The sequence below is a fragment of the Xiphophorus couchianus genome, chromosome 20, assembly GCF_001444195.1.
Source record: "Xiphophorus couchianus chromosome 20, X_couchianus-1.0, whole genome shotgun sequence".
In the NCBI taxonomy this organism is placed as follows: domain Eukaryota; kingdom Metazoa; phylum Chordata; class Actinopteri; order Cyprinodontiformes; family Poeciliidae; genus Xiphophorus; species Xiphophorus couchianus.
In genome coordinates, this window is record NC_040247.1 from 23,669,216 (window position 1) to 23,681,122 (window position 11,907).

An 11,907-nucleotide genomic window follows, 5' to 3' on the forward strand; every position below is an offset into this window, starting at 1 on the left:
AATTTTCTAGATATAAAATGCTGAAAAACATGTTTTTCAAAGATAAAAAAAAAACAGCTTTATGATTAAAAAATGTCATGTGAACAAGCTCTTGTTCCTAAGAACTCCTGTTTTCAGTTTTATTACGATATTTATTATTATTATACAAAAAATAATAAGTGCTTTCTTTCTTTCTGAAACTGTTAGCTTCAGCTTAGCTCCAGCAGTTTTTTTTTTCTACCTGGGGTGCGCGCACGTCACTGTGTGCGCGCTTTACGTTCTGCAGACACGCGCAATGATAGCCGGAAGCATCGATGGGAGGAAAATAAAAATCGATAAAAGCCAGTGTAATTCGCGAGTGTAAAAAAAAAAAAAAAATCTCCTACTTGCTGTCCTTTCTCTGACCACAGGCTCGAGTTCCTGCGTGTTTTTATCTCACCGCCGTGCCAGAGGGGACGACAGACGGCAGAAAACCCGCTCCGTTTGTACGAAGTTGCTCGGTGGGGGTTTATAGCTGACGTGTGGAGAAGTTGAGACTGCTGGAGCGCAGATAAACAAACATAAACAAGCAGGGGTCAGTTGAGAGCCTGTTCGAACCGAACCAGTAGCTCGGGGAGATGGCGGGGACGGCCAAACCCCGGTTCTGAGCCCGGGAATGATCCGCAGGAGACGGTGACTTCCACTGAGACTTGCTTTCTTCATGTCAACTGTCAACACTGGCAACACAAAAGAATTTGGAAAACACGAGGAGCAGCCACAGGCTTTCGGAGGAAATCCACTGCTCCACTTACTGTTGTCCACACACAGCGACGTTAGCATGGCCAGCCAATGAGTTCACCTTTCAGGTTTCAGCTGGGAGCAAACGAAAACGTATAGTTCAAGGAGGCAGAGGTAAGCACTTTTTTTTTAAAAAAACTTTGCAGTTCCACCTTTAAGGGCCTCAGAAGAAACCTAGCTTGACAGGCCACATAGCATGTTTGTATTTTAATTCTTGGTGTGGCATTTTGGTTTGTCTGTCTGTTTACACCAAGTTAAAAAACACTGAGGTGTCTCCAAGCTGTTGACTCAGTCTGTTACCTTCAAATGGAACCGTCCATCTCATGATCTTTCTGAATTGTCTCTAGGTTTGCTGATCTGTGGCCCCTGGGTGTCACAAGTGGAATGAACATGGCCCACCAGGCAACCCCTAGTTCTCAGAAGGCCCTGATGATGGAGCTGAAGTCCCTGCAGGAGCAGCCGGTGGAGGGTTTCCGCATCACCCTAGTAGAGGAGTCTGACCTCTACAACTGGGAAGTGGCCATCTTCGGACCGCCCAATACTCTGTATGAAGGAGGCTACTTCAAGGTGGGAGAAACCTGCACAAATGGTCACATTGCACTCATTATCGCAAAGAGCTGCTTGAATGCAGTATTTGCAAGGTTGTGATATTACTATGTAATGGTAATAATTAAGTGTTGTTATCATATTATCATGCTGAAGGGTACAGAAGCGGAGGGAACATCTTGATGATAAAAGTGAAAAGAGGAAAAGTTTGGTTTATCGCAAGCAATATTGCTTTTCCAATGTTTTAACAAAGACATAATTGCCAGTATTTCTCATATTGTCCAAAATATGTATTCAGAAATATAAAAGTTTTGCATGATTACCTAAAATAACTTTTACGTTACAGAAGATAAGGGTTATGTTAGACCTCAATTTCTTTTCTTTTCTTTTTCTCTTCCGTCATCTCGATGTCCTTAAAACTTTGAGCTTAGCATCTTGATGGCAATAAAACACATTCATTTTTCATCAAAAAGTCCAAGTTAATATCGCAATGACCATTTGAATTTATTTGTTCAAACCCAAAGAGTCCCACCATCCTAGAGATCTAAAAAGCATAATTCACATCTTCATGCTTCTTCTCACCTCTTCTGCAAGTAAAAAATTTTTTTTTTTCCGTCATTAATTCTGGCTCCATTCTCAGTCTCCACTCCTCATCACTGTACGGTGGTTGTAATTCAGAAAGCTATTTTTGGCTTGGTGACCGCTATAAATGGCACTTCAACACAGAGAACGAGTAGGAGAGAAGGGCAAGATTAGACTCCCCATCTGTCTTTTTTCTCAAAAAAATAAAAGAAAAAGACAGATGAAAGACAGAAGATGCAGGTCAGACATGGGTTTGTGTGAGGTTGTGTTCATGCAGGTGTAGCTGGAGTTTACAACGGGTGTACCAAATAGGTCAAATAATTAGTTGGGATTTTTTTGCCCTGCCTTTTTTAAACTTCGTACAATACTTCGTCATCCTCATGTATAGCTCACTTGCAGACAAAAATAAGAGAAGCATTAGAAAAAAAGCTGAAGATCCAGATTTGTAGATGCTAAAGATGGATACTGTGGTTGAAAGTAAATATTTCAGTAAGTAGAAGCACTGTTTGTTAGGCTAGCAAATATATTTACTTACTATTTAGAGTTCTCACTAGACATAAATCAGTGTAATGTTCTATAATAACAAATTTCAATAACCTCAAGTCAAAATACCACAATTTGAACATATTCCGGTAAAGATTCATCTTTGTTTAAACAAAGAGTTTAAACAAATTTAAATTAATTTTCCTTTGGGATCAATAAGGTATTTTTGATATGAATTGAAATGAAAATGTATAGCTTGATATAATTTAATGCTTGAACTCGGGGCACTCAAGCTCTTTGTCTGGGATCTCATTTATGGATTTTAAGGTGTAGCGAAGGTATGATGGAAAATCTTAGGGATTTTATGACCATAACTCGATTAAACCTTGGTGTTTGTTGATACAGGCCACTTGCCCGTGTTTGATTACATCTTTTGTGGTTGGATGACCCCTTCACACATAAAAATATGTGGAACCTTAGAAAAAGAAATGGCAAGCCATTCACATGCCAACAAAGGTGTAATTCTGTTACTGTTTGAGGTATTCAGAGTTCCTGATATACCTGACCTGATATTTTCCTGATCTTTTAAATTGAAACATGACTAACATGTCTCTGCAGAATGTGATGACAGGCTGTTGAGGTAATGTGCTGGAACAGGGACACATCTAAAACATGCAGGGCAATGTACCCCCAAGATCAAGGTTAGGAAACACTGATCCTACCTGCATATTTATTTTATTTTATATTTTTTAATTGACATCTTTATTTAACTGACACAAAGAAGAAAAAAAAAAATTTCCCCCTCTCTGTCCTTCCTTGAAAATAATTGTGACGGTTCCTGTACAATCAAAGGTTTAATCAAATTATTATTTTTCTTGTCAAATATGTACTAAATACAAATACATGGCTTTGTATAAAGGACATACAGACAGTTGTTGTAAAATAAGATAAAAGCTTGGTTTTTATTTTAATGTTTTGTGCTCGTCTTATGCTTTTAAGCAAATAAAAAAAGACAACTCTCTCTGTAAAACTCCTGCCAATCTACGGCGATATTTATATTCATGCTAAAACATGGCTGTGGTGGTGTAGTTCAGTGATTAGCTGTGGACTGACGATAGTCTTATCTGACTGGCATGCAGCTGATTTGAGGCTGCTGGGTGCACACCCAGGCTCCCATGCATAATACTTAATAACTGCACAGTGGTAAAATGAGGGAAAAAAAACTGAACCAGACTTATTGCGAAACTATTCATAACCCTTGAACTTTTCTAAATTTTGCCGACACACCTATGTACGTTATTGGCATTTTTTTGTGATAAGCTAAGACGAGGAAGTGCATAACCGTTCAGATGAAGAAAAGCAATATGAGTTTTTTAAAATAATGTTTTACAAATCCTGAAAAGCGCTTTACTGTGATACCCCTAAATAAAAAAAAACATGTAACAAATTGACTTTAAGATGACTTATTTAGTAAACAGCATATTTATTACAGCACTAAAGAAAGTCATTATCGAAGAGCAAAACAAACACTGCACATCATCCTCAAAGTTAAGCACGGTAGTGGCAGCGCCGTGCTGCGGGGATGTTTTTCTTCGGTAGGGACAGAATTGATAAAAACGGGACAGAAAAGGAATTTATTGTATGAAGTTTACTCCCAAGTCAACGTTTGAAGTATAAGATTTTACTCAAAAATTACCGTTTTGTAATGAAGCATTTTAGTTCAACTTGCAAAGTGAACAATTTGCTGAATTGTCACAATTCAGTTGTATTAAGGTCTTCCTTAAAGCAGCCAGCACATTTTTCATACTGTAGAATAAAATAGTTACTTGTGCTCCCTTTACCAATAGAAGTGATTTTTTTGGCTCCGCTGGACTAGATTTACTTTAAGGATAAAGTCGCCTGTCATTTGAACCTGTACAGCTGAGGTCCCAGCAAAGGCTCAACAGTACATAATTTACATTAACTCTCTCTCTGTTTATTCTTCCAGGCTCACATCAAGTTCCCAGTTGACTACCCATACTCCCCTCCTACGTTTCGCTTCCTCACCAAAATGTGGCACCCAAATATTTACGAGGTGAGAGCTTTCGACTGATCTGGATGTAATGCTCACTTTTGTTGCTCATATGGCTTTTAAAGTTTCTATTGGACTGAAGTTGTTGTCTACTTAATAAGGTTTACAGTGGTTAAAGCACGTTTTAGTGACAGCCTGTGCATGGATGAGGTAATAAGAGTGTTTTGGTTAATAACATTTGCTTCAATCAATATCTGATTTTTTTTTTTTTTTCATACTGATTCTCCTCAAACAGATTTCAGATGGGATAAATAAGAGGGTTGCATTTATATCCGATTTCCTTTTTGGGTTCAAAAATGAAGACTTATTACAACTTACAGTTTTCATTTACAGCAAAAACAAGGTTCACGCTAAGTGCTTAAGGACTCAAATTGATGAGATGTTGTTGTCTGGCTCCACAAAAGGTGCATGTAAACTTTGCAACGATCTAGGATAGAAATAGGTTTAGTGGTTCAAATATTGCTACTTTGGTTTTGTTCTCTGTCACATTCTTACACTTTGTTCGTTGCATTATATTCAATGCTAGTTTATATTCCTTTCTGAGAAAAATGGCAGATGGAAAAACCGTGTGTCCCACAGAAGACCATCACACAGCCAGGCTGAAACACTAAACCACAGCTGTGCTTCAGTAAAAAGAGTGTTGTGATCGGCCCTTAGAGCGCAGATTTAATTTTTCAGCGTAAAAAGAGAGCAAAATAAAACCTTCTTTCTTTTTTCCTAAGCACACCTCATTCATCTTGTCGGAAAACACCATGAGGATAATCCCCCAGCCTCACTCGAATTTACTAAGGACTTAGGAAAAGTAAACTGTGCTGCAATGAAAATCCAATAATCACGTAACTCAAACAAGTTGTAAGTTGGGCTTCAAAATGCAAAAAGAAGAAACAGGAGCAAGAGAGAGAGTAAAAAAAAATAGAAGGTAAAAGATTAAGACTTGTATTTGAACTCCAACAGCCTATTAATTGAATCAAAACCTAAAGACATCTGCCTTTAAAAAGTCAAAATAAGCACACAAATGTGACTTTCGTGCCATTTATTTGACTTTCCAAGCATTAACACCGCCATGAGCTCATGAGGGATTAAGAGGAAGGCAAAAACAATAAAGCAATATCTGTCATATTTTAATGACAGATGCCAGTAGAATCTCTTCTTGATTTTAAAAAAAAAAAAATTTTTTTTAGCATTTCTGCTATTTGTTGTTTCTCCAGAACGGAGATGTGTGCATCTCCATTTTGCACCCCCCGGTCGACGACCCCCAGAGCGGGGAGCTGCCGTCTGAGAGGTGGAACCCCACCCAGAACGTCAGGTATTCCCTCTGCAACACGCTGGTGATTTTTGTGTCTTGGATTACACTTGGAGGCAGTATAATCCCTAAAGGAATAACGGTTTATTTTGTACATCTTATAAAGAGCAAAAGTGAAACAGAGGCCCCACTTGTCTCTTCAATCTCTCATGCACTTTATTACAGCTTGATGCTAATTTAGAAAACACAAGGCTTTGTTCTAAATAAAGAAAAGGGGAACACACTGAAAGTGCAGCTCTGTTGAATAACTGCTAAATTTAGCACGTCAGCAGGATTCACATCACTGAGGGAAACTGCTGAGTTCGTGTTTGGGAACTTGAGCAGAGTGGAGGTAGCGTGTAATTGAGCCACATGGGGGAGGCAGGGTGAGCATAATGTTTCTGACCGTGCCGATGCAATCTGATCTCTGACTGTGTGTACATGTTGCTGTGCGCTCTCTGCCGTCAGGACGATCCTGCTCAGTGTGATCTCTCTGCTCAACGAGCCCAACACCTTCTCTCCAGCCAATGTAGACGCCTCGGTCATGTTTCGCAAATGGAGGGACAGCAAAGGCAAAGATAAAGAGTATGCAGAGATTATAAGGTAACGCACTGCAGTGGCTGTAAACGGGTGCCTCTGCTTTACTTCAGTGATTCATTTCAAGACATTGATCTCAGGTGTTATTTAGATTCGTTACGCACAGAATGAACTATTTAAGGTGGGCTTTTTGTCTGTTTATTTAGAAAAAAACACGATTTACCTTCTTGAAAATGCAAATGATATACAGTGTTTTACCTTTTTGCCATGTTTCTCTATGTCTGGGTCTTCCAGAAGGAAACATTTTTGAAGTCTGCCATATTTAGTAATGTCCTGTTTCAGTGAGATGCAGTTTAAACCTGTATTTTTAAAGCTAACACTAAGCTCAACACTTTTTCAAATTCTTAGTTGATTTTTTTCTCCCCCCGCCATCTTGCCTGCAGGAAGCAGGTGTTGTCCACGGCGGCGGAGGCTGAGCGGGACGGCGTGAAGGTGCCGACCACGCTGGACGAGTACTGCGTTCAGACCCGGGTCCCCTCTCAGGACAGCAGCTCCGACCTGCTCTACGACGACCTCTACGACGACGACATGGAGGAGGAGGACGAGGACGAAGACGAGAGCGAGATGGAGTCCGTGGGCGAGGCCGGGGCCATCAGCTGCCTGGAGGACGGTGGGACATCCACCAGGCACTATGACAACCAGGACGACTCTGGCAATGAAGACTCATGATGATCTGGACGATAAATCCTCCCTGCCAATTTAGTCCCGCGGTCGTCTGTCATTTTTCAAAGTATGTGGATGGGTGTGTGTGTGCTTGTGTGTGTGCATGTGTTTGCACAAACAGTGGGGTCAAAAGTCTACTGCCAAAATGTTTAATCATTTGTTAAACTGATACAAGTTTGATTGAGTCAATGTTTTCACACGCTGTCAAAAAAAAAAGAAAAAAGAAACAACAAGTTTGCAACAGATGTTTGTTGGCGCTATTTCCACTTAAAGTCAGAGTTTGGTGTTCTCACCGTTTGCCTTAACAACACCTTGCACTCTGTCTAATGTTTAGCAAAGTTTGAGAAAAGAAATTATTGCAGCCCAGTATAGAAAATTCTTAAAAATATTACTAAAACTCAGATTTTAGATTTATCAAGCATTCAGTCATTTTTCATCCTCCATTTCAGCATGCAAACGTCAAACTAGACCAGTGTTTCCCAACTCTGATCCTCAAGGCACACTGTCCTACATGTTTTAGAGGTGTCCCTGCTTTAATGTGCCTGATTCAACTGATTGCAGTTCAACAAACGACTGCTAATCAGTCATCAATTGAAATCAGCTGGACTGAAGCAAGGAAGTGCCTAAAACATGCAGGGCAGTGTGCCTGGAGGACCAGGGTTGGGAAACACTGAACTAGACGACCGTCCTCTTGAATATTTACATCACCAATCTAGTTTAATTTCCATGCTATACCAGTTCCTGTCGTATTTTTATTACACTCACGAAACTTTGATTACTCTTCATCCTTGCTATGTCCCTTCGCTTTGTGTCTTCAGTGCTGGCACAGTTCAGTGGGCTTCTTGGATGCCATCTGGAGTCTGACTGGCCCAGGTTTGAAATGACAGAAGAAACTTTGTGCAATCTTTGTCTTGACAATGCCACTATAGTTGAAAAACTAATGAGTAGGTTTATTTTAGTGTACGAGTACTTCATTAGTGGAAATGTACTCATTAAAAAAATGAAACACAGCGGTGTCTTTTGAGTTTGACAGGTTGTTGGCGCTGATAAATGATGACAAGAAGTTGCATTATCTGCCTGGAGTTGAGAGAGATTGGATCCATGGTGTGTTTTCTTGCGGCTGTTTTCCCATTTACCTAATTGAGATTGTGTGTTCTCTGACTTGTCTCTTATATTTCCTGCTGCGTCTCAGTCAGTGTAGTGAGGGGGAATCTTGGCCCTTTGGCTCATTAGGCGATCAGTGAGCTGGGCAGCTTGTCCTCTCAACTCTCATGTAGGACGACTCTGTCTCTCAAAGTTCTCCGTTCGACTTTCACTTGATTGTCTTCCAGTGTCCATACCCCATCGCCGATACCACACTGCAGCCATAAACTCCAGTAATATACAGGGATCTAACATGATGGAGCAAAACAGTGCCGAGTTATCTTGCAAAGAATCTTAACCGGACTTATGTCTGAACTTTGTCTGGGCCATTTGAACACGTGTATTTTATGGATGCAAAGTGTTTTTCTTCTAAAAAAGAGGTTCCAGGGGTGGCGAATACTTTTTGCAAGGTATTGTAACTCAATTTTTCTGTCGTTTCTCGGCCATTCGAGCTTCAGGGTCTCAGTCGGCTTTCACTTGTAAGAGAAAAGATGGTCAGTGACAGTCCTCGGAACCAAACGACTCTTCTTTACGTTTTTTTCTTGCTCATTACCAGACCACGTTGCTCTGTTAGCCTCCGATCCACATGTGAGCGTTCAGTCCAGGTCGGGGTGCTTTGTCTTGGGGTTTTTTCTCGCTTAGTTAAGAGAATCAGAATTACTCTATAGGGACTTTTAGACAAGCCAGACATTGAGATGCAGTTGATGAGAAGAAGTAAAAAAAAAAAAAAAAAAAAAAATGTTGCTCTGTGACTCAAGCTTGTGCTTTGATGCTACTTCATTAGAATTGAAAATGTATTTCTGTTTAAATAACAGAAAAAAATCATTTAAATAAGACGCTGATTGCCTGTTCCCTGTTTGCGTGTGCGCGCGTGTGTGAGAGCATTTACTTTTTCTTTTTTTTTTTTTTGTTCTTTATGATGTCAAGTTTTTTATCTTCACCCAAACGTCCCTCCGTTGGAATACAGTCAGACTCTCGTCACCTGAGCGATGAATGAAACTTCCAGCTCGAGAGAGAGGACTCGTCTCTTATTTCCTGCTTTTCTGCCAGCCTGGATTGGCTGGAGATTTGAGGGATTAAGAAAAGCAACAGACCTTCTTAGTATTAAGCTTTTTGAACATGCTGAACAGCACAACGTGACTGACGTAATACACACGAATCTCACACAATCTCTACGTTCTAAGAATCTCTCGTCCCGTTGAGCGCTCATTTCAAACGGATGGATTTTTACGCCACGGACACAAACAAACCCCCACATGAGGTCTCGTCTGAAAAGCATGCTGAGGATTTACATGTTTTTTTTAACTACACTTATAGGATACCCATTGGATTTTAACGTGAAGCTGAAGGAGTGAAAGCTTTTTCTCCTGGTCCTGTTCTTTGGGGCCCACAGAAAGTGAGGAAGACTCTGGAAATGGACCTGTAACATAATTCGGAAAGATGCCCACAGAGCTCTAGTTGTCACTAAATATTGCCTACTTTTGCTGCCCCCACACCCACTCGCTCGCAATCATGCACAAACATAAACCCCTGTTAATGATTTAAAAGCACCATCCTTGTATATCTCCAAGATGAATTGTTTAACATGTGATGTGCACAGATCAGCTATAATATTATGAAGTGAAAATCATCTTAGCCATTCTGACCCCTTTTTAGGCAGCAATTAATTTCTTTTACATTTAAGGAGTGATTTTAAGTGGGTTTTATTGGACTGCTGGGTCACATCATCTCTACTAAAGCGTTAAGAGATGCGGCTATCAGGTTTTCGCTGGACAAAACAAATTTCTAGTTTTCTTTTCGTTCAGACCTGCCAAATCCCAACTTTTATTTTATTTCTGAGCATTATAAGTACAGATGGAACAATAAGGCTAAACAACTTCTGGATTTCTATAAGGACCGTTCTGCTAATTAAAATTTTGACAGATTCCACATTTTTTGTTTTGTTTTTTCCTCAACAAATTATAACATAAAAAAAGTCATGCAGGTATTATGATGTCAGTTGTAGTTTTGAGTCCAACATAAAAAATAAGATATTCCACTATCATCCCTAGTTATGCATCATAGCTTAGTTTATTTATTTATTTATTATTAAACTCAAAAACAACAATGCATGCTCTAGGTTAATTTGACTGAGATCTGAAAATGTTCTTAATCTTAATGCGTTTTCTAAACTTGCAGATATAACAGCCAGTCAAATGTACATTTAAGTGAAAAATTCAAACTAACATGCATCTACCAGAAAACGGGAAAACGTGCTGCAAATTCATTGATAGAGATTGTAGTTTTAATCCAACAAAAAATGAAAAAATTACTATTGTTGTTCATTCATCATATACTGTGTGTCTTTATCACATTCAGTGTGGAACGAAGGGTTGAAATGTTTTGGCTTATCAGTGATTCTGAGGTTTTGCTGCTGAGCTTTAATTCATTTTAAAAAAGGGAAAACAACTGTCTGGATTTGCAGGTCTGATATTAATTGTCTAAAACCTAGAAGATGGACGTTCCTGCATTATGATCCACAACCTTTACAAATCCACAGAACTTTCCAGAGCTTTTCTGTGCCTCCTTCCAACATAAAAAAATATGCTCGTTAGAAAAAGTGGCATTTCTTCGCTGCTAAATAGTACAGCTGAATGTACAGGATTAAAGTTACCACTTCCTGGAAAATCCCCTCAATCCACTGAAAAACACACTAGTGAAGTCCAAGAGGTGATAAAAATAATGAATAATCAACTTCTAGCGTCCAAACTTTAAAACCTAAATCCAAGTAACCATAGCAAAGAAAATGGGGAAACCCTGTGTATTTAGCTGTAGCTGGTTAGCTTTTTTAGCATTTAGAGGGGGAAAAAAAAGTCTGGCTTTGTCCAGCAGTAACAAGGGGTACTAATGAGTACATTTGGGGAAATAAAAACACAGCTTGTGCTTTTACTTGGACTCGGTTTCTGTGCTGGACTACACTCAGAGCAGGAGACATGAAGTCAGACAGAATTAGGCTAATTGTTATCCTGATTCCCTAAGCTAAGCCAGCTAACTTGGTGCGATAGCTCGTATATTTACCACATACCAAAGAGCTGCATCGGTTTTCTCAACGATATGAGATAAATTTCCACATCTGCTTAAGAGCCAATTGTCACTTCCTGGCAAAGCTTCAGATCTGTGATTATGGCCTGGTAGGAGCGACAGCATCACCAAGTTATAAACTAAATGTTGGCCTTGGTTTTTATAAGGTAGAATGGGGGAGCAAGAGCTATTAAAAAACAAACAACTCCAAATTCCCTACACATAACCCCACACAAAATCTGAAATATTTTAGTTAATTTAATGCATGTCTTTTTTAAGAGTAAACCAATCCCCTCCAAAAACTCCAGTGTCACTGCTGAAAGACAGACCCATCCACAATGTCCATCCTGTTGATGCTGATCCATGTTTGGTTTTATTAGATTTTTTTCTTTTCTTCTATTGCAAGGGTGCAGATTTTACACGAGGTTTCCGTTTTTGCGAACCCCCTTCAATGTTGGGTTTAATTGTAAAATTATTTTTGCTATCCCTCACTGAGCCTAAATATCATCAAACATGAAACATTGAAGAAAGTAGGTCTTCAGGCTAAAGTTGAAAAAGTATGCAAGAGTAAAATTATTGTGTTCAAGTTGTAAAGTCATTGAAAAATAAATAAAAGTTGGTCTTTGATCAGTGACTGTCGCTTCTTTCCGCTACATTTGTAATTTGGCTTTTATGGCTCCAAAGCACAGAAGGGTTCAATGATTTTTACAGCTTTTATTTCATG

At 39.4% G+C, this 11,907-nt stretch overlaps 1 protein-coding gene across 1 annotated transcript; it reads left to right on the top strand.

Annotated features, from left to right (window-relative positions):
- The first annotated feature begins 250 nt into the window (after nt 1-250).
- ube2r2 (ubiquitin-conjugating enzyme E2R 2) lies at nt 251-8,936 on the top strand. The gene is made up of 6 exons (XM_028002367.1): nt 251-870; nt 1,104-1,323; nt 4,355-4,441; nt 5,647-5,744; nt 6,189-6,323; nt 6,701-8,936. The coding sequence occupies exons 2-6, from the start codon at nt 1,141-1,143 to the stop codon at nt 6,984-6,986; spliced, it is 789 nt and encodes a 262-aa protein (XP_027858168.1). The 5' UTR covers nt 251-870; nt 1,104-1,140; the 3' UTR covers nt 6,987-8,936.
- Nucleotides 8,937-11,907: the final 2,971 nt, after the last annotated feature.